General features: G+C 42.6%; 2 protein-coding genes across 12 annotated transcripts in view; both read left to right on the top strand.

Moving 5' to 3' along the window:
- The window catches only part of LOC103476270 (R3H domain-containing protein 1-like), a 41,624-nt gene extending 31,313 nt beyond the window's left edge, over positions 1-10,311 (top strand). For 6 of the 11 annotated variants that reach the window (XM_017310586.1, XM_017310588.1, XM_017310580.1 and 3 more), the window contains 10 exons: positions 166-498; positions 581-722; positions 3,754-3,911; positions 4,048-4,181; positions 5,518-5,621; positions 7,208-7,386; positions 7,907-8,048; positions 8,127-8,224; positions 8,307-8,423; positions 9,277-10,311. In XM_017310586.1, the coding sequence (XP_017166075.1) occupies positions 166-498; positions 581-722; positions 3,754-3,911; positions 4,048-4,181; positions 5,518-5,621; positions 7,208-7,386; positions 7,907-8,048; positions 8,127-8,224; positions 8,307-8,423; positions 9,277-9,279 (1,410 nt within the window). In that variant the 3' untranslated portion in view covers positions 9,280-10,311. Of the gene's footprint in view, positions 1-165; positions 499-580; positions 723-3,753; positions 3,912-4,047; positions 4,182-5,517; positions 5,622-7,207; positions 7,387-7,906; positions 8,049-8,126; positions 8,225-8,306; positions 8,424-9,276 lie in introns of those variants that run through there. The other 5 variants (XM_017310589.1, XM_008428484.2, XM_017310590.1 and 2 more) reach the window with 5 other exon arrangements.
- Positions 10,312-10,571: 260 nt separating this feature from the next.
- On the top strand, positions 10,572-13,542 carry LOC103476264 (uncharacterized). Its single transcript, XM_008428474.2, has 3 exons — positions 10,572-10,852; positions 11,849-11,943; positions 12,051-13,542. Exons 1-3 carry the CDS (start codon positions 10,654-10,656, stop codon positions 13,224-13,226), a joined length of 1,470 nt encoding a protein of 489 aa, XP_008426696.1. The 5' UTR covers positions 10,572-10,653; the 3' UTR covers positions 13,227-13,542.
- Positions 13,543-20,147: the final 6,605 nt, after the last annotated feature.

Here is a 20,147-nt window from a genome sequence, read left to right as displayed (position 1 = left end):
AAAAAATCCCTTTTATATTTTCTGTAAATATAGTTCAACCAAAACTAGTTTCAGCTTCACCTGGTTAAGATTCAGTAAAGGAATGCTGTTATTACCTGAAATATTTTTTTTAATTGATAGAATAATCGATTTTCTAAAGCCTCTAACGTGACATCGTCTCTGCAGCCCGACGTCCTCAGTGCCCAGTTTGGTCACATGACGCTGTCGCAGCAGCCATCGAGCGACGGCGGCGGCATGTCGGCACCAGACGGCCGCCACTTCCCCTCGCCCTACACCCACCCATCGGCCGTGGTGCTGCAGGGAGCTCCACCGCCGCAGGTCAGCGGCTACATGGTGGCAGGACCATCAGGGGGCCACCCTGGGGTATTGCAGGGTCAGCACGTCCCGACGGCGCCGGTGCCCAACCACACGTACTCCAATGCGGGCCCCGCCCCTTTTCCCGTGCTAAATCAGCCCCTCCTCCAGCAACACGCCTACATCCAGCAGCCGGTGCAACAGGTACGGCGTTTTGGTTCATTTCTTCTACTACTCCTGTCTGTGGTGAACTGAGTTGAAGTTGTATTTTACTCGTCTTCGGCAGATGTCCGCGTGTTACTGCTCACCAGCTCACCATCCTCAGTGCTCCAACCAGCAGCAGCAGCAGCCGCCGCCGCAGTATCGACCTTCGCTCAACCCACTGACCTATAACTGCCCTCAGAGCCAAAACCTGCCCCAGCAGCAAGGTAAAGCCACTTCCACACGTTTTCACCACTCCTGTTACATTTACCAAATGAAAACTGCAACGCGTTTCTTTGAGGTTTTTTTTTTTTTTATATATAGTCATTGACCAACACAAAGTAGTGCATCTTTATTTATACACATTGTTCTTTTAAAAGTAGTTCTACCTCAGTCAGATTGAACAGAGACAAACTGCTGACATCAGGTTTTAAAGCTGCCACAGATTCACAGCAGGTGCTTGAAATTCAATTATGTGTTTTCAAGGTTTGGAAAGTGCTTGATTTGTGCATAAAGTGATTGATATTCAAACTGTGCAGTTTTCTGATAAAGTTCAAACTTCAGCTGGAAACAGATTTTTCAGACATAATTTTCTTTCTCACTGTCTGAAGTTGAATCAGACTGAGCTTTTCTTGTTTTAGGTTAGTTAGAATCACCAAAATTATTTCAATTTACTAAATACTAAAAATCTTATTTTTTTTGTAACATTAGATGACATTTATTTTTTGTTTAATTAGTGTTTTGTTTAGGGTGTGTGTTAGAGAAACATTTCAAAAATGTTATATTATAGTTTGCTGCAGAATGTAGATTATTAATAACAGCAATACATTTTTCTTTTAGTGTGCGCTGGAAAAGTTTGAAAACTTGCATTAAAAATTCTTGAATTTTACTGAGGGAAAAATGTCTGAACCCTGAATTTAGGCCTGAACTTTGACTAGGCCAGCTCAGTCTGATGTCCTCCTGTATTTTGCACGATGCTGAGTGTCTGCAGCTCCTTCGTGTCACGATTCTGCTCTACTTTCTGATCTGTCGCAAAAAATTCCATGTTAAAGTTGGTGGTTGAGATGTGAGAAAGTTTTTCCGGTATAAAAATCCCTTTTTCTTTTTTTTTAAAGGTTTTTCTCCCCTCCCTCCCAGGTGCACAGACTTCTAAAAACGATCTCTTTGATTTCACACCGGGGTTTCAGGATGAGACCAAAGCTCCAAATTGTTCAAACACGGCTTTGAATTAGTGTCGCAGATCTGAAGACGAATCAAAGGAGGTTTTAATGAATAAGAATCGCCGTCTCCTTTGCTTCATGCTGCTAGGAGAAAAGGCTGAGCCTCGTCCGCTCAGGAGACCTGAACCGCGCTCCGTTTCTTCACAGGAGCGCCGCTGTCCGACAGCTCCGCTGAAGGACAAACATTACTCGCTTCTTCTTTTGTTTGTTTTTTACAGCTTCACATGCATCCCCACCGGTTTATTCCCCTCCTGTTTTTTTTTTTTGGTTTTTTTTCTCCCTTCACCACAGGAGCTTGGATTGTTAGCTCCCATTTTGCCTTTCTCTCACGCTGCTGCACATATGTCTCTGTAAGTGGCTGCGGCACTATTCTGTCATCTGCAAGGGGCCGCAAATATGGCTTCCCTGCTGGGGAGCCGGGGAATAGGCAGCGGACAAATGAAACTGACCTACAAAGGCGAATACGGCAATTATTTTTCACGGAGGCAGTGGAATGATTTTTTTTTTAAAACACACGCAGGAGGATCCTTTTTGCTCTGTTTTTGCATTAATTAAAGAGGAAACGAATATATAAGCGTAAAGGTTGAACAGGAGGTTGATACATGGAGAATTCTCAGGCGGTTTGGCCATCGCCATTTTCGCTTAATTGCATCAGTCAGTCACCAGCTCTGTGGCTTCTGTCACGGTCATTTCCTGCAGCGCATTTGTGTCATTTTTAGACTTCCCTCCGAGGTGAAGGCGCAGGTTAGTGTCTCTCTCGCGGAAGCCGGTTCAGTCAAAGTAAAAAGATTTGTCGCTCCTCAAACAAAAAGCAAGATGGCCGGAGACCTGGGAGGCGGGATGCGGGGCCGGGACGCTGTCTGAGAGACCTCTATGAATCTCACAGTGAACCGGTCTCTTTTTCAGCCCCTCGCAGCTCACTTTCACCAAGCCTCGTTACCGCGACGACATCAGTCAAGGAAAGGGCTCTCTTCGACTGATTTCAGCTGCTCATTACCTCTGTTTTTATGAGAATATATATATTTATTTTTTTTAAAGGGGCAAAAGCCAACCCTCATCTGCTGCCTGGTGGATTGGAATAATTCGAGGTGCGTTTCATACAGCGGTCATTTTATGCTCGGTTTGGGGGAACTGAAGGTGTATAAAAATAGTCCCGGCCGCCTGGCTCCTTGCGCAGCTCTTTCATTGTCTAGCTGTACTTTTCTCCCAGAGCGCCAGCCTCGTAAAGACACCTTCACAAAAGGACGCCCTCCCCTTTTGTCACCTGGATTAGGCTGTATGTAGGGCACAGGGGGAAAGTAGTAATTCTAGACGCCTTTTATTATTTATTTTTTCTTTTAGTCACCTTGACATTTAAGTGTCTCGTTTTTACCCCGAACCTCTCTGACTTTGCAGCATCTTTGTGCGAGCCGCTCCAAATAAGTTTTGTTGAAATGAGACGTCTGGTTGAAGTGAAGAGTTTTCTTTTCTTCTTTATTATTCCCTGTCGAGGATTGGCTCGATTACTCACTTTGCAGGCTCGAGCTACCCCCGGCTAAATCAAATATATCGACTTCCTGCAAACCTGTTCAGCAGAAACGGCTCCACTTCTCCTGTTGTTCTCACTCTCCAGTAACCTTAATGTTCTTTTGTTTGGGTTTTTATATGCTAATCTGTCTTAAAAGCCGAATATGTGGCCTTTTTGTGTTTGTATCTTGCTAAAAAGTTACTTTTTTCACTTTAAAACCACAAGCTTTACTGAATTTAATGAGAAATCTTCACATGGTGGTGGCAGCGTCATGCTCTTCCTGCTAGAGGCTGGAGAAGACTTCCAACAACTCTAAACATACTGTATTTGTCGTGTTAGAATGGCCTAATCAAAGTAGGACATTCTCGATTAAAGTCCAGGTCTGAATCTCATTAAGAATCAAATGAAAAGTGGGAAATTTGTTTTAATAAAATCCATTGGAAATGTGAAAAAAATCCAGAGGAATAAATAGTTGTCTCCGGTTTTAGCGTCGTTGGGTCACAGCGTTTGTGTTTGTCGTTTCGCCATCAGTGCACCAAGCCATGATGCCAAACCCGCCGTCCAGCTACCAGACCGTAGTGGGCGTGCAGCCGACTCCCAGCCTCGCTCTCCCTGGCAACCAGCAAAGCAATATGGCCAACCAGATGCAAGGCATGATGGTCCAGTACCCTCCAATCCAGTCTTATCAGGTACTCTGCTGATTAATTTCCCTTCTTTCTCTTTCATGTTGCAACGCAGAAACTGAAGAGGCGTCCGTCTAAATTGGTGTTGACTTTGAAGCAGTGAAGGTTGATCTAATTTTTTTTATTTCCTTGCTCTGTGCAGCAGGTTTCTGTTCCGCAGCAGACGTACCAGCAGCCAGTGTTTGTGTCCTGCCAGCCGGGACAGGGGGCGGTGGCTGTGTCCGGCATGCAGCCCTGCTACGGCCTGCTCCCCACCAACCAGCACACCACCATGAGGTATTACCAAAAAAAAATCACCAGTAGATCGATGATTTAACAAGAAAACTAGCTTTTATTTTGTCTAAACACTTAATTTAAGTTTAAATTAGTAATAAAACTCACATTTGGTGGTGTATTTTTTTGTGTTAATGTTCTCCATCCCCAAAAAGCAATTTAAAAGTGCTGAAAGGTGTTTTTTACACTCCTGAAAGACCTAACAAGTCTGAGTGAATCCCCAAAGCGCTTCAGAGCTATAAGGTCGTTTCCGTTCACAACGAGGGAGGGAAAAAAATGAAGTTATCACCACAATCCTCCTGGAGAACGGCGTCTGTGGGTAGCTGGAAGAGCGTCAGCTGCTTCCTGCGAAAGCAAAACGCGTAATTAGTTCCTACCTCTGCGCTCCCAATCAATCACCGATCTGCGGGGACGACCAAGCGAGCTCGGCCGTGTTCGCAGGCGAACAAGGAGGTCATTTTCTCCCTCGCCGTCCCAGCTGTGAAAACGAGGCTGCGTTTGTAGGCCAGTCAGCAAGGAGATGATTTATGCAGCAGCAGCGCCGGTTCGGCTCGCTTGTTTTCCCACGGGGGCCGACTGTCCACCTGCAGCCGGATTCCTCGTCAGCTGGAGACCAGTCCCTCCAGGCGGCTCGCTTGCAGAGCGGGGAGCCACTTTTTCCAGATGGAAAACTCAGCTGCAGCGCTCGGCTCTCACACCTCCTGGAGACAAACCTTATGTTTAGGAATTTCTTTGTTTCCAGCCGCTGAAAAAACCAGCCGCTTGATCTACGGTTCGCTTCGCACGAAGGGATTGGTATGACGGAGAGTTAGAGCCGTGCTAAGAAAGTAAACTATTATGAGAATAAATTCAGAATGTTATAGTAATACAAGAATAAAGTCAAATTGATATGAGAATAAGGTCAATAATTTGAGAATAAAGTTGTAATATGACTTTATTCTCATATTTTGACATTGTTTATTTACACTCATAATTTTATTGATTTGATATATTTTTTTATACTCTGTCGTAGTCTGGACTCTTGCTTATTGAGAAACGATTGCTTCTTGTAGGTGTGAACTCCATTGAAGTTTTAAGCTTTATCTAAACTCTAACGTTTTCCCGTGACGTACTTATTTCTGCAGTTTGACTCTATGAAGCTTACCGGTGGTTTCCTGCTCTTCCTCCACTGCTGTTGCTAAAACGACAGGCAGACTACAATTCTAAAAAAGAAATCTATTTCAATGGTAGTGAAGACAGATTAGAATCCAGCTGAATTTGAGGCTAGGCTAGGTGTTAGCATTTTATTTTCTATTCTACTATGTAGCATCTCTGGATTCATTTCCGTCTTGTTTTCCAGCTCCACCGTGAGTTTCCTGCCCGCCCCAATGATGGAGCCGCTGCAGTTTCCTCAGAGCTCATCTCCCTGCGTCTCCCAGCAGCACCCGGGCCAGCAGTACGCAGGTAGCTGCGCCTTCAAACCCCTCGCCCGTTTTTACAGTAGGATCACGAAGTGAAAGCGAGAATATTCTCATCTTCTGACACGAGCCACCCTGGAGATTCCCCATCACTGCCAGAGCTTCCAACACACTTCCCCGCCTCCTCTCCATTTCTTAGTGTCAATAACCTGCAAAATGCATTCCTGCACAGCCACCGGTCTGCATCCAGTAATGAAATAATCCTTCCTGGCCTGGCTCTGGCTTTTGTTTGTGCGGCAACGCATAATTAGATTTCCTCTCTGGCGTTTTTAAAATGAAAAAGAGCGGCGATCTGCAGGTGCACCTTCCTTCCTCCGTCAAAAAAAAAGTCCTGCTGACATCAAGACACAGTGAAAAACTGAGAGCAACAAATGTCTCCTCAGAGGGGGAAGTGTGATGTGATGTCGTTAAGAGTTGGTTTCAATTAAAGCTGCAGAAATCTATTTGTTCCCATCAGGACGAAATGATTCTACAGTTACAGAAAACATGTTTTGTTTTTTTTTTGTTTGTTTGTTTTTTTGGGGGCTGGGGGGCGGGAAGGAGGTTCATACAACGCATTAAAAACATATTTCCAAACTGTTAAATTCGTCAAAAATAGCAAGATAATCCAAAAAATTTCTGTAATATTTCTTAAAATAGCAAAACCATATACCCAGAATCTAATACAATGTACATTTTTACATTATTTTATTTTTACACCATCCATCCATCCATTTTCTTTCACCCTTGTCCCTCAGTGGGGTCGGGAGGGTTGCTGGTGCCCATCTCCAGCTAACGTTCCGGGCGAGAGGCGGGGTACAACCTGGACAGGTCGCCAGTCTGTCGCAGGGCAACACAATTTTTACACCATATTCAATGTTAATAGAAAATGTTTTTTTGCATTCTCTTGTCTTAACGGCACATTACTGCCACCTTGTGGCATATTTGTGTAATTGCACCTCGTTTGATCTTAAACCATCAGGCTTTTAGTCACTCTTATTTAGAAAATTGCTTACACAGTAGCTTTCATTACAAAAATAGCTCAAAATGTGCTTTAATGTTGTGTGTTTTTATGCTTTATCTGTCTTTTTTTTTTGCCCAGGCTCCTCTCTAATGACCTTTATTATTCATGTCTGATTATTATGGAGGCTCAGAGGAGGGAGCCGTCTTTTCCAGCCCGTCAGTAATGAGGTCAGGCGAAGGTCTCGCTGCGGCCTCACCTGCAGCGTGACCAGTAAACACTTTTAATTGGCTGGGCTGCTCAGAATCGGCAGATTACTGTCCCACATATCCGTTGTTCTTGTTACTGTCAGAGGGAATAATTTCATAAATCAACAACGGGCAAAGTTTGCCAAACGGCTTCCGCCCCGAGTGAGCCAAAGGTAAACAGACATTAATTATACCGAAATGTATGCAATCATTTGATTTAATGCGCTGCGTTAACATCCAATTAGATAATTGAAGTGCTTTAATTCTTGAATGGAAACTTTTTTTTCTTATTTACTGATCAGGTGTGCATGAATAACGATCAGATGTGTGTTTCTGTTGATCCCGTCCTCCTAACGTGGCATCTGCTGATCTGTGTGCATCCAGGGTTGTTGCCAGCGGCGCCCGGCGGCGGCATGGTGATGCTGCAAATGGCCGCTCCTCCCTGCCAGCAGCCCCGGGCCCCGTCCCCCTGCCAGAGGAAACAGTCCAGCCACAAACACTCCGAGCAGCAGCAGCGCGGCCGCAGGCCTTCAGACGTCCCCCACACTCCCGATAACACCCAGGTACAAACACTGCACGGAAAAAAAAAATGTTCTTGGAGTTTTGACGACCTCCAATTCTGATTCTGCAGTTTTCCAACCATTCCCGATTAGCACGCTCGCGCAGCTTTGGGGACAAACCCCGCCGTACGTCTGCGAGTGGCGGTGTCGAGAAAGCAATTTAAAAGCTAATTTAGTTGGGTTGTGACAGTGATTTGAGAATTGTCGCCCTGAGCCAGACTTGGTCTCTCCCCGCCGCGGCAGGCGGGTTAAATGTCGCCGCAAATAGGCTGCGCAAATGAAGCCGGCACCGCCGAAAACCTGAAAACGAGGAGAAAATAGTCCTTAGCGCCGGGGTGTAATGGTACATTAGTGGGACTAATGTGGATGAAATGGTACATTAAAGCAGCCACTTGAACATCACAATGACTTTGGAGAAGTAGTTGGAGGAGTAGTAGTTGTTTTTTTTTTGTTTGTTTTTTTTAATGAAAGTGTTTGTGTTTGTCTGCTTTCTGTTCCTGCGCCGCCGGCGGGTTGGCTGTAGAGCAGCCTGCCTTCGTCTCCGGCGCTCACCCCCTCGCCCTGCCAGCCGCCCCACATCAAGGCCCTCTCGTCAGGCATCTCCCCCATCCCCATCCTGTCCCACCACCCGCAGCTCCCTACAGCCTTCATCCACACTGGACAAGGTCCGAACCGCTACTCTCTGATCCACTCACATGATTTCTGCTCAGAACTGGCCCAACGTGGGTTCACCTCTCTTCCAGGTGAGGTGCATTACTCTCTCCTGGGTCAGCCTCTGCAGTACAAGCCCTCCATCAGGCCTCCGCTGCTGCACACTGCGCACATGGTAGCCAAACACCAGGTAAAATCATCTGCTTACAAGGAGAAACTCCTTAAATCCGTCGTTTTTTAATTCCAACAATTTTCTTTCTCCGCTTCTTCAGGGTCCTCTGGGAGTTTGGCGTAGCGGTCATGGGAGGAAGTCCAGCAGAAAGCCTCTATCTTCAGACCTCAGTGTATGTAGAGAGGAGATTTCAGATGGAACAGATTCATTTTTTAAAGTAAATTCATCTTTAATTGCAGGAAAACGTCTTTAAAATCCCTGCTGTTGTGCATGGTGGAGGATGTGTGATGTTGTGACCCGGGAACATTAAACTGAAATGATCACAAGTTCTCCACCGAACATAAGAATGGGCAAAATTTATCCTTTTGAAATCCAGATTTTTAAACCTGGATTACAAATTAGAAATTAAAATTAAAAAAAACATTGCTCACTTCTAATTTCTTGGATTCGTACCAACACATTCTCATGAGTTGGAATAATTTATTGAATATTTTACTCTAGTAAATCTGGGCTGTATATCTAACAGCATCTTTTAGCTGCTTCACAAAAAATTTCCCCAACAAGCAGCGTTTATTTCCTGACGGGAGCCATCGGGCCGATAAAAAACCAGCTGCTTTGAAGCCAATTTAGCAGATTAAGTGAAAGTAGCATCACTTTTCTTGTTGTCAGATTATGCTTGCCGTGCTCCTCCGTTGTGGAAAAAGCGTCTGTCGGTGGATGGATGTAAGCAGAATAATTTACAGACGAGGCAGAAATCACACCTGCCAGAGGAACCTGCAGCAGCGGCAGTATTTTCCCTGACAGAAAATGTGCTGATTTCAATCATTCAGCTGTATTATTATTGTTGAGGGGTTTTTTGCTGAAATTTCTCCTGTCAACAAAAAAATTACTTCTGTTTGATTTTTTTTTTTTTTTTTAAATGCAAGAATAAAAATCTTGACTCTGTTTTCTCTGAAAATGTCAGCAGTTTATCGAAGCCTCAACGGTCCAGCTCCGATTTTCTCTTCATCCATGATGGTTGTTTTATTTACCAGCTGTGTGTGTGTGTGTGTGTATGTGTGTGTCTGCAGTGAGCAGCAGTCAGAGCCTGGAAATGACGCATCCTCCAGCGGGGATCGGCTGCACAGACTCCTTCTGGAGGCTCTGTGGAGCAGCGGCAGATCGATCCAGCGGCTCAATGCGAGCGGCGGCGCTCCCGGTGGACATCCGGCCTCATCACACCTCGCCTTTGCCAAAACAAAGAAAAACAAAACGCGCCACCTTAAAAACCCTGGCACCGGATTCAAAGGGTGGGAGCGGCGCGACTCGGACGACGCCGGCCGGCCGCCGCTTGGGTCTTGAGTGCAACTTTAAGGCGCCAACATGAACCTCTGCTGCCTCAGTTCTGGACCGTCTCTCAGACCCGGTCCAAATCAAAGTATCAGATGTTTGACTTGTGAACATTCACATTTATTTTTGTTTGTTTCATAGCTTTTTTGTTTCTTTCTGGCAGACGGATTTGTACAGAGTTCAACAAATCTGACTTTCTGTTCTAAAACGTTTTTCTTAGAGGATTTATTTGCCAGCTCGTGTGCCTCTTGTGATAGCAGGTATAGGACTGTGACAGCTCCACGTAGACCAAGGCACACTCACAAATTATTTGTTTTTGCCCACTTTTTTTTTAAATAAAAGGATTGAATTTTGTTAAAGGTTACAAAACTAGCTTTTATCTTCAGTTGAATACCTGACGCTCTCCCCAGTAACATCTGTACAATGTGAAAACACTGAATAATAGAGACTACCTGAATTATTTAAAGAACCGTCAAACACAGTGAATGTTGCATTTGCACTGAAGTAATCAAAGTGAAAGATTTGATTCGTATCAAAGCCTGGGTTTCTTTTTTTTTCTTTTATGATCCTCCCTCCCATACCTGTTTGTTGCACTCGCCAGGCCACTTTGTTTTATATGATTAAATTAAAATTGTTTAAATGCACAATTAAAATGCAAACAGTGTGTCACTCTTGACTTAATTTGTGAAACAAGAGTTTTTCATACTTTTTTTTCTGGTTTTGACTTCAATAAATGTTTGCACCACACATATTGACACTTAAGTCAATATGTTTAAGTAGCTGCTTAAACTTTTTTTTCCCTTAGTGTGTGGAGATTTGTATCTGCTTAGCAACTTTATTTGGTTTTGCTGAGGAAAAAAAACTAAATGAGCCGAACTGCTGTTTAAACCCGCCCGTTCGGATTTGGGTAAACAGAGACACCTAGTGGACAAATGGCGCTACTGTACCAGCAAACGGAGCCACCTAGTGGACCGAGAATGTTCCTACAGCACCCCACTGTTTTCACTCGAGAGTGAAAATGAAACTGAACGGCTTCTTTAGTTGTGAGTGGTTATAGCAACGCAAAGCGTGGCTGGAGAAAAGGCGGTAAGAGCGGTCTGCGATGTTTACTGGGCTCCATGGCTACAGTCATGGCGGACAGCAGAAGGACGGTGGTCGTATCCGGTGTGCCCGCGGTGCTGCAGTTCAGCAGGATGGTCGACAAGTTGATTATCCACTTTCAGAGCCGCAGGAGAAGTCACGGAGGGGACGTGGAAGTCGTGAAATACCCCACTAACATGGGCGGAGTAGCCTTCGTAACTTTTGACAAAGCTGAAGGTAAAGTAGCTGCTGTTTGTGGAGGGAAATCTTTTTACATGCACGCTGGAGGGGAAAAACCATTCTTAAGAGACTAGTTCTGTATTTTGATTATCGGGTTGACCACTTAGGCCTTTCCTCTGAAATTCACACTTCACCCCGGAACTGTTCAAAGTATAAAATAAAAGACTTCTCGTTTTCTTCAGGCGTCGTGCGTCAGTGTTGCCGCCATCTTCAAAAAACTGCTCTGTTGTGATAATGAGACGTTAACAGCTGCAGGATATTCTTCAGTATTAGGAACGTGAAGAATGAGTTCTACAAACAATTGGGGGTTTTATATAGACAGTGTTTCCCTGCCCAGAGCAGCAGTATGTGGGTGCTTTCTTTGAGTTTTATATCCTGAAAAAACATCTATAAAACCCTTATTCTGTAGGAACGTTTAAAAAATGCCTTGGGTTGGGATGGGCATGGAAAATGCAATACATTACCTAGACAGATGTGATATAGACTAGTGTTTTTCTACTCAGGACTTATTGTCCTGCATGATTTAGGTGCTGCACTAACCTTACTTAAATAAATGCTGCTTCTGCATCACTTCATGTGCTGAGGAGGTAGTGTAAACATTTGATTCAGGTGTGCTGGAGCAGGGTAATATCTAAAAGTGAAGGAATAAGGTTGAAAACTTGGTACACCCCTGAACAAGCATGTAACAACAGTGGAGAGAAAAAGTCCCCTTTAACAGAAATAAATCTCCAGCAGGACCAGGATCAATTTGAGCATCCATCTGCCACAACCAACTGGGGATTTGAGAATACAGAGTATTCACACTCATGAAGAATCGGGAGTACTTTTTTGTTAGAGAAAAGTAAGAAGTCAATGGTGGCTTTATCCAAGAGAGGAAAAATATAAGACTTACAGTTATTGGGGGTTGAGGGTTTGGTGGAGTCAGGATTCATCAGATCATGAAGCATCATATTTTTTTGGAGACTTTAACAGATTGGTTAAAACTCTTGGCAGATGCAAAGCGGGTGGTGAGAAAGGAGCAGCAAATCATGATGGACGAGGAGTTTACTCAAGACTACACTCTCACTGTGTTTCCCTTCAGCACTGATGTATGCATGGTTTGGTTTTACTTGGCATCAATTTCAAAATGAAAATGTATTTCATGTTTTATCCCCAACACACGAGATTCTGATTCTGACGTGTTTTTCTGCCGCAGGTGTTTCTGTATGTGGCTGGAGCTACGGTGGACCTCTCAGTTTTCGGCAGCGATCAGGCCTCTCTGATCAAAAGTCTGCAATCAGCTCACAGATCAATCCGCTTCCAAGCGTCACCCCAGCAGAGGAAGGCCTCCATAGAGGGTCCCTTCTCTGCCGTCAGTGCCCTGAAAGAGGACCTCATCCGCAGGGCCAGTCATCTCAGACCCTCATCCCAAACCGCAGTCGGCAAACCCAGAGCTAGCTCTCCTCATCCTAGACTAGCATCTGAGAATAGTCCAACTAGCTGCAAAAGCACAGAAGATAACAGGGAAGCAGCAAACTCCAGCAGCTTATCAAAGTCACCTCACCACACCAGAGAAGCAAGAGAAGTCCAAAGCCTGATCTCAAAAGTAGAAACTCCAAAAGCTTCCTTGAGGCAGAAAGTATCTAATGAGAGTTTGGCTGGAGGGAGCTTCAGACCAGCGGTTGGGGAGGAAATAAGTACACGACTCGTCTCCTCATCAGGGCTCGCATGGTTCCCTATGGAGGAGACATTCACTAAACAGCAAAGAAATTATAGGAGTCCACAACAACCCGGCAGGTCGGACAAGATTCCTGCCATCCAGAGCGAAACTAATTATATGAAGGAAGCCGGCAGCCCGATGAGGAACAGTAAGTTCCCTCAGAATGACCTGAGAAAAGGTTCAACTCCCTCAACAAGCAACACAGGGACTTCTGAGGACATTTTGGTTGACTTACACACATTCAGATACATAGAAAAATTTCGCAAGACAGAGTTAGACAGGTGCTTGAAGGATGTTGACATGATTACTAAGGAAGTAGAAGGAGCTGGAGTAATGCAAATATTGCTGAGTGTGAAGCAACCCTCTGGGGCCTCGTCAAGAACCCTCAAAGACGCTTTGGAAAACCTGGAGAATACGATCAGCTTTTGGCAGTCTCAACTGAGAGTTCACGTGATCGTTTACAACAAATCTGCGTTTTTTGACGAGCAGAAACTGATTGAGATCTGCAACCATGTGAACTACTGGTATAATAACGTTCTATATTTGTTGGAGAATTCCTGCATTAAAGTGATCGGCCCTTCAGCAAGCATCCTCCTGTTCAGTAAGGAGCTGGAGGACAAGATGGATAAATACACTGCTGTGAAGCCTATTATAGGCAAAAGCAGGAGATAAAATCACATAGGAGACCACAAGGTGGAGCTGTTGGGCCTGACAAAACCTTTTCTTGCACTGAAATTAGCGCGTACATTCCTGTTTTTACAACAAATGTGCCCAAACAAAAGAAAACTTTTGTTTTACTTAATTTTAGTTTTCTGTAATCTGTTTTGCATAAATTATTTCTCTATTATAGTAGACAGACTTCTAATTAAAACCTTAAAGGTGACCGATGACAAGCTGCCTGATGTAATTAGATCACTACAGCTTCTTTCAATAAACTCAGGCAGTATTTTGATTGGTCTGTCGCCAACAATAAAACACTGACATCTGAGGTTGTAATGTGATTAATTAAGAAACATTTCGGGGTATGTAATCATCAGTGGACAGCAGGGGGCAGTGTAGCACACCACCACCCACATGGTGAACGACCCCCTTCTCTGGGTGCCACGGCTCAACCCAACCAAGCAGTTTTTTTTGGAGGCTGGGTTTTGGCAAGCAGGGTGCCGATTGGAAGACAAATGATGTCAGATGGATGTCCTATCATACCCCCATCTCTGCTTACACACACAGATCTCCGCAGCCCATCTGATGAGAGGGGACGCTCAGCAAAGCGACGTCGTGTTGAGGCTGCTTTCATTATTTCAGGGTGCTATTATTCATATGGGTCTGCTCGGCAGCAGGGATAATTGATTCATTATGTTAAAATAAGCCACGCCGCCGTAATGAACACACACAAACACGATTCTCCCCCCACCCCCCGACAGACTCACTCTGACCGGTTACCATAGGAACCCGAGAGGGGAGGCTGCGGATCTGCAGCGCCGGGCGTCGTTAAGGGATGCTCTTGAACACAATGGAGGCATCCATAAGGGCGGCAGAGTTACATCTCCAGGAGAAGAACCCTTCATCAAAGAGTTGAGCCGTCTCTCAGCTCCCAAACGTCTCTGGCGTCCCTTTGGAAGCACGGCTTGAACTATTTTTTTATTATCTGGTGGAGTACTAAGGAGGGTCAACAAGGAGGAAGCATTCACCTCAAATGTCCTGACACTTGCTTCCCACCCCTCCCCCCCCTCTCCTCATTATACACAGTGTAATTATCCTGCACCATTCTTGAATGTATTTAGGATGCATGACTTTCATGATGGAGGTCAAAAACACCATCAGGCCCCCAAAAAGTGAGGCACAAGTGATTCTCAAGGATGCTTTTCACCAAGGCTGAGTTCTCCTGGGGATCGAACCTATAATTGGACTGGAGATGCATTCCTGAACCTGCGCACCTCTGGGTCTATCGCTGTCTGACGGTTCCCATTAGGAAGTTGGTCAGCCAAAGGAAATACATGCAAAGTGGGCATAAATTAGATTTTTAGATTTGTGTGAAGGGTGCTAGAGAGGGATATCAGATCATTTTAGAGCATCCAACACATTTTGAAATCAGACAAAGACAACCAGAGTAAATAGAATAAGTAGTTTTCAAATTATGTTTTTACTTATTAATACAAAACAACCATATAAACCAACTTGTTGAAGAAGTGTCAGAGTCTTACTTTGCTGCTGAATTTGTAGCCTAATAGTCATTCGTTGTTGTTTGACTAGGCCACTCCAAACCTTTAGTTTGTTTTTGATAGATATTCAAAGGGGGTGCATTACCAATCTTGGAGACATTCTCCATCAGGGCTGTTTGTTAGAGAGCAGAAATCCTGAAAGACACCCAGATTGTGAAGCAATAAAACTGACCCAAACCATCACACTACCACCACCATGCTGAACACTTGGTATGCTTATGTCTTATTTTGTAATGCTATTGGTTTTACACCCACCAAGAAGTTCAAATTTTGCCTAATCCTTCCACAGATTATGTCCTGAAGAACTTGTGGACCATCAAGCTCCTTTTGCTAACTATGATATGGTTTGTTGTCTTTAGTTTGGTTTTTGTGTGGTTCCTTTTGCCCATTTCCTGCTGGCAGATAGGTTCTGCGATTTTTTTCAAATGATTCTATGGTTCTGGAACTAATCAGGTCAGGACAAGACTTGGAATTAAATTCATCTTTTGTGTTTCAATTCATTAATGATTTAAGAAGGAAGTAGTTGGTTTGGGTAACTTTCACAACCTTTATATTATAAAAGCAGAACAGAAAGAAGAAAAGAAAATGCAGTCAAACTACAGCAGTAACAAACAGCCTCAAGGACACAATGGTCTAGTGTGTCTTAGCCATTCATGACCCGATTGGTACCTTTACCATCTGACTAGTGTTGTGTTCAGGCACATACATCTTAGAGGTCAGAGGTGAGACAGGGAAGCAGTAACCCTCTGCATCCTTCCTTCCCCACAGTGATGAATGAGACTGCCGGTGATGGATAACCTTCTGCCAGCAGTGTGTGCATGCACATTGCAGTCGCAAATTAAGTCTTAATGATTCTCTTTACAGATCATCACCCTGTAGGGGAGGAGGAAAGTAGAGAAAGATATGAGTTGTAACCTCCCACATGCAGCTCTGCTCTGTGTAAATGTTTCCTTGGGTATTAGAGAGTTTTGATGGAAGACCACAGCTGGTGAAATTGAGGGCAACAGACCAAGAAAATGGTTTTTGTGTGGTAGAAAGGGTGAATGATATTTAATTTGTCACGATATATGACCCAAGAATGGCACAATGTTATTGAAACCTTTTAACCAAACCTCTACTGATCGTTCTTGAGTTCTCATTTGAAAGGACATATATTTCTTTCAACATTTTTTAGAATAATACTGTGTAAAATCAATATTTTGATTGTAAAGTATGGATAATGTTCTCACAGAGGATAAGTAAAATGCTTTAAAAAGCTCAGATATGTAGCCTGTTGTGTTTATTCAAAACATACACAACTTACAACCTGAAAACAGAGCAAAAAAAAAAAATTCTGTTTGAATATAAATCGAGTCATCAGGTCAATGCAAACAGTCAAACAACCTTTTCCAAAAAAGCCTAATTTAGGGCCAAATATGTAAAATATTCAAGCGGAATACTCCTTGACATGCTATTGGCTGTTGGTGCTTTGAAAGTAGCCAATCCAGGAGCACCATTTATTGTCCTACTTGTTGATTGGCTGAACCGACAAGAGCGGAGGAGACAACTAGCTTCTGTGGTCATGCTAACATAGTTTCTACTGTTCGTATTAATGGAAATGTATGTACTATATATTGGTATTTAAACAATTGAAATAGGCAGTTATAAGTATTTTAGATGAGTTATCAAGTATTCTATGATTTTGGCTATTTATGGGCGCTAAACCTGTCGAAAACTAGAGGTCCTCTGCAGTAAGGCAACAAAATGGCTAAGAACTAAAGAAAGCTAGTCATGTGGGAATTGAATAATTTTGATCTTAGAGTCGTCCCTAAAAGTGTAATTTTGCGTTTAATTTTGAAATACCACCTTTAATATTGGTTGTAGCTCTCGAACTAGCATTCCCAAGCTAGCATTCCCAAACTACCATCTATTAATGCTAAGCTAATCATGTCTTTTACTGTAATGTCAATTGTTACTGTCTGACGGACATATTTTGAAAAAACCCCAGAATTTTTCCCTCTATTTTAAACTTTATTTTTATGGATATATGGTTTGCAACACTGGAAGCCAGGAACTAAGCATGAACAATAAAGATAAATGCCTGAACTTCCAGGAGAGAATTGACACAACGCAGATAAATCTGATTACCATGCAATACTATCTGGCATCTGCCTCAGGGAACCTGCTCCTCTTTAAGCTCCTCCTGATTGGGCCTGATGAGCTGCAGCTGTGGGAACACACCTGCCTGTCACACCCTGAAGTGAGAGAAGGTGAGGAGAAACACACAAACACCACACCACAACCTTCACATAGCTCTGTGAATACAACAGTAGCCACATATTTGAACAGTTAGCTGTAGTCGCTAAACAGAAACTAAACTAAAAGATACACAGATTGCAAACATGGGGATGTTATTATCTTCCTTCATCACAGTTATAATGTTTTGTTAGTGTTTTATTTGTGAATACTGTAATAAACAGGCAATGTGGAATTATATGTTCTTATTTCATGCATAAATTTATCATCAGGTGTTTTTGCATATAAATATTTAAGTCAGTCAGCTAATATGTAGCTTCTTCTTATAGTATATTTGTTTACATATTTAAACATGTTTTGGAAATTCTCAGCTTCTTGTATCTTAGCGTTTTCTGAGAATTAGTTCATCAATGTTTACATATCTAAATTTTTTGGTATTTTTAGTCTTAAACTGGTATTAGTTTTCCGTTTCAGACTCCAGTTCTGGTTTTAATCTGCTCTCAGAAGTGTAAAATCCCCAATTTTTGTGTTGTTAAATATTAAACTTTTTCTTTCTTTAGTGCAACATTTATCCTGGACTTTTTAACTCATAAGGTTAGATCTTAAACTTTGTGGCAACTTGCTTCAGTCACCCGGGTTTCTTTGCTAATTACTGCCTCTTGTAATCGGTCCACCCACCTTTGCGTGCGATGCCTTCATGGTTTTGAATGTTTGTCACAAACAAAAATGTTCTGTGTTGCACTGAAGCAAAATTATTGCCCGTGATCTCCTCTGCATTCCTTCCTGGCATCTGAACTCCCCCATCTGCTCAGCCTCGCTCAGCCATTCCAGGAAGCTTCAGTATAATTACGAGTCTCTCCTCTGACCATTTCGAGACGCTTACAGTTAGTGGGGTGTGAAGAAGATGCGTGATTGCTTGTTAAACCTTGACACTGCGGACTGCAGTGCTCAACACACAGACGCAACATGAGAGATACTCAATTTAGAGCAATAATTTTACACTCACTTCAGGACAGGACACCAGAAACTCACACTGCCAAGTTGTTGGTTGGTATTTAAAAACGATGAAAAGTAACTCCCTTCAGGAACCAATGACTGTGAAGCACTTTAAAGCACATTAAAACCTAACGTAAGAAAAGCTTAACTAGCCTTTCTTTATTCTTGCATTTGATTATTACAAGGCTGAAACAATTAATTGTGTTGACTTGGTTATTGACGTAATCATCAATTAATTTAGTAATCGGTTAACTGGAGTATAGAGACTCATAGAAAAGTGAGTTTGTTAGAACTGATATAAAGTAAAAATATATATAAATTTAGCAATTAAGTTAAATAAATATGTTCTACCCAAAACTTCTTATGTGGCACAGATTTAGCTTCACCATATTCATATTTTCTGATTTTTCTTTTTAATCTGTGATTAAACACCCTTTTCAATCCTATTATTAATCAGTTAATCCAAAAATAGTATACATTTCTATAAGTATAAATATTCAGTTTCCCCTTGGGATCAATGCAGTAAATTATATTCTAATATTTCAGCTACAATTGTAACACATGTGCAGTGAAGAAGTTACTAAATCACCAAAATTTGAAGCCAGCTTGACCTCAAAATGACTCCAACTGAGGAGCAAACTTGTTTCTCTTCAGTTTGTCTTGATATGTTTCAGAATATTTTGTGCTGCTCTGTGGGAAAGCTTCTCATCTCCCAGCTCTATTTGCTGATAGAAAATAGCAAATGTCCCAGAGAGGCGCATTTTCCAGGTGGGACTGCAGAGCATGGTATGATTTGTGGGTGGTTAGATTGTTGAAGGCACTCTGCCTTATTTTAAAGCGTACATGGATGTGTCCAGAAGATCCAAAACAGTCCCCAAATAGACCAGATAATTCAGATTTATGTGAAAGCACCTGTGTGATTTAATGGCCGTGACATTTTTAAAATTGAAGCCACCACAGGACTGGCACCAGTGGCTCCATCTTGTATTATGTTTATCACTCATGCTGCGCTGAGCACGATAGGCCCTGGGAGTGATGATAAAAAAATGTGACATTATGAAGGGTCACAGCTTGTAATTGTGATGGTGAATCAAATTATAATGCATTAAAAGACGAATTAAGCCCAAAAGAACAAAAAGAAGAGAGGTGTTTCCATTAGTAACAGCGGAAATAAGCGTCCAGGAAAACTCCTTTTATAATTAAAAGATTTACATAACTATCCAACGAGGAGATTACATAAATGGATCCCTGTATAATTCATTAGTGTGAATTCCTCAGCTTCTTCCATCTGCACAGCCTTATCTAACATTTTCAGGTTGGAAGAGGTCAATTTGTAAAGGAAGACGGGACAGGTGTAGGAGAGAAACAGATAAGCTAACAGAAAAGATGTGGCTATAGTGCATCGACGGCCCACTGAGCCAAGGAAGGAGAAGGATGTTTGGATATGGGCATGAATGAAGCTTTGTAAAATCAAAATCTACCTCAGAAATACATTCAAAGAGATCCATCCATCTAAATGCATACTTTATCTTTGCAGGATTACAAGGGAGTTAGTCATATTACGGTAAAACTACTATAAACGTCTAAATGTATAGATATGCATTTCCTATTTGTTTCAAACTCTAATGGATTGTAGCCTTTTGTGGAAGAGAGCATCTTTGTGACTTCCTGGATGAATTTTGGTTGCACTCTTGGAGTAATTTTTGTTGATCAGCCACTTCTAGGAAGGTTCACATCTGTAACATGTTTGTTTTTTCTTCTATTTTTGGATTATATCTCCCAATATGCTTAGGAGTCCTAAAGCCTTAAAAGAGACCGACGGATGTCAGTGACTTTCTTTCTCCTCTGTTCTTGGATTTCTGAGATCTTTTAGCATACATCAAGAATTCAGACAATTTCTATTTATTAAATGGTTTAAAATTTGACAGATGATGAGTGAAATTGACTAGAAAGCTTCGTAATTAATCACATCTCTTTTGAAGCTTGTTAAAATTTGTTTGATTTGAAGCATTTTTTTTAGCAGAAATGGTTACTCTTTGACACACCTTTAGTCCCAAACTGCCAAATGCATCTTCCACCTATATTTACCAATAAGCAAGAATTAAAAAGTACCTTCATATCCTGCTTACATCAGCTGAAAAAT

Source organism: Poecilia reticulata, linkage group LG2 (assembly GCF_000633615.1).
Source record: "Poecilia reticulata strain Guanapo linkage group LG2, Guppy_female_1.0+MT, whole genome shotgun sequence".
Lineage (NCBI taxonomy): Eukaryota > Metazoa > Chordata > Actinopteri > Cyprinodontiformes > Poeciliidae > Poecilia > Poecilia reticulata.
This window is presented reverse-complemented; position numbering and strand designations above follow the sequence as displayed.

Bases quoted from the DNA above. Each gene is read 5' to 3' on its own strand.
- LOC103476264 (XM_008428474.2), top strand. From the start codon at position 10,654: ATGGCTACAGTCATGGCGGACAGCAGAAGGACGGTGGTCGTATCCGGT. The intron at 10,853-11,848 runs GTAAAGTAGCTG...AACTCTTGGCAG, and splicing joins AACTTTTGACAAAGCTGAAG to ATGCAAAGCGGGTGGTGAGA. The intron at 11,944-12,050 runs GTATGCATGGTT...TTTCTGCCGCAG, and splicing joins TGTTTCCCTTCAGCACTGAT to GTGTTTCTGTATGTGGCTGG.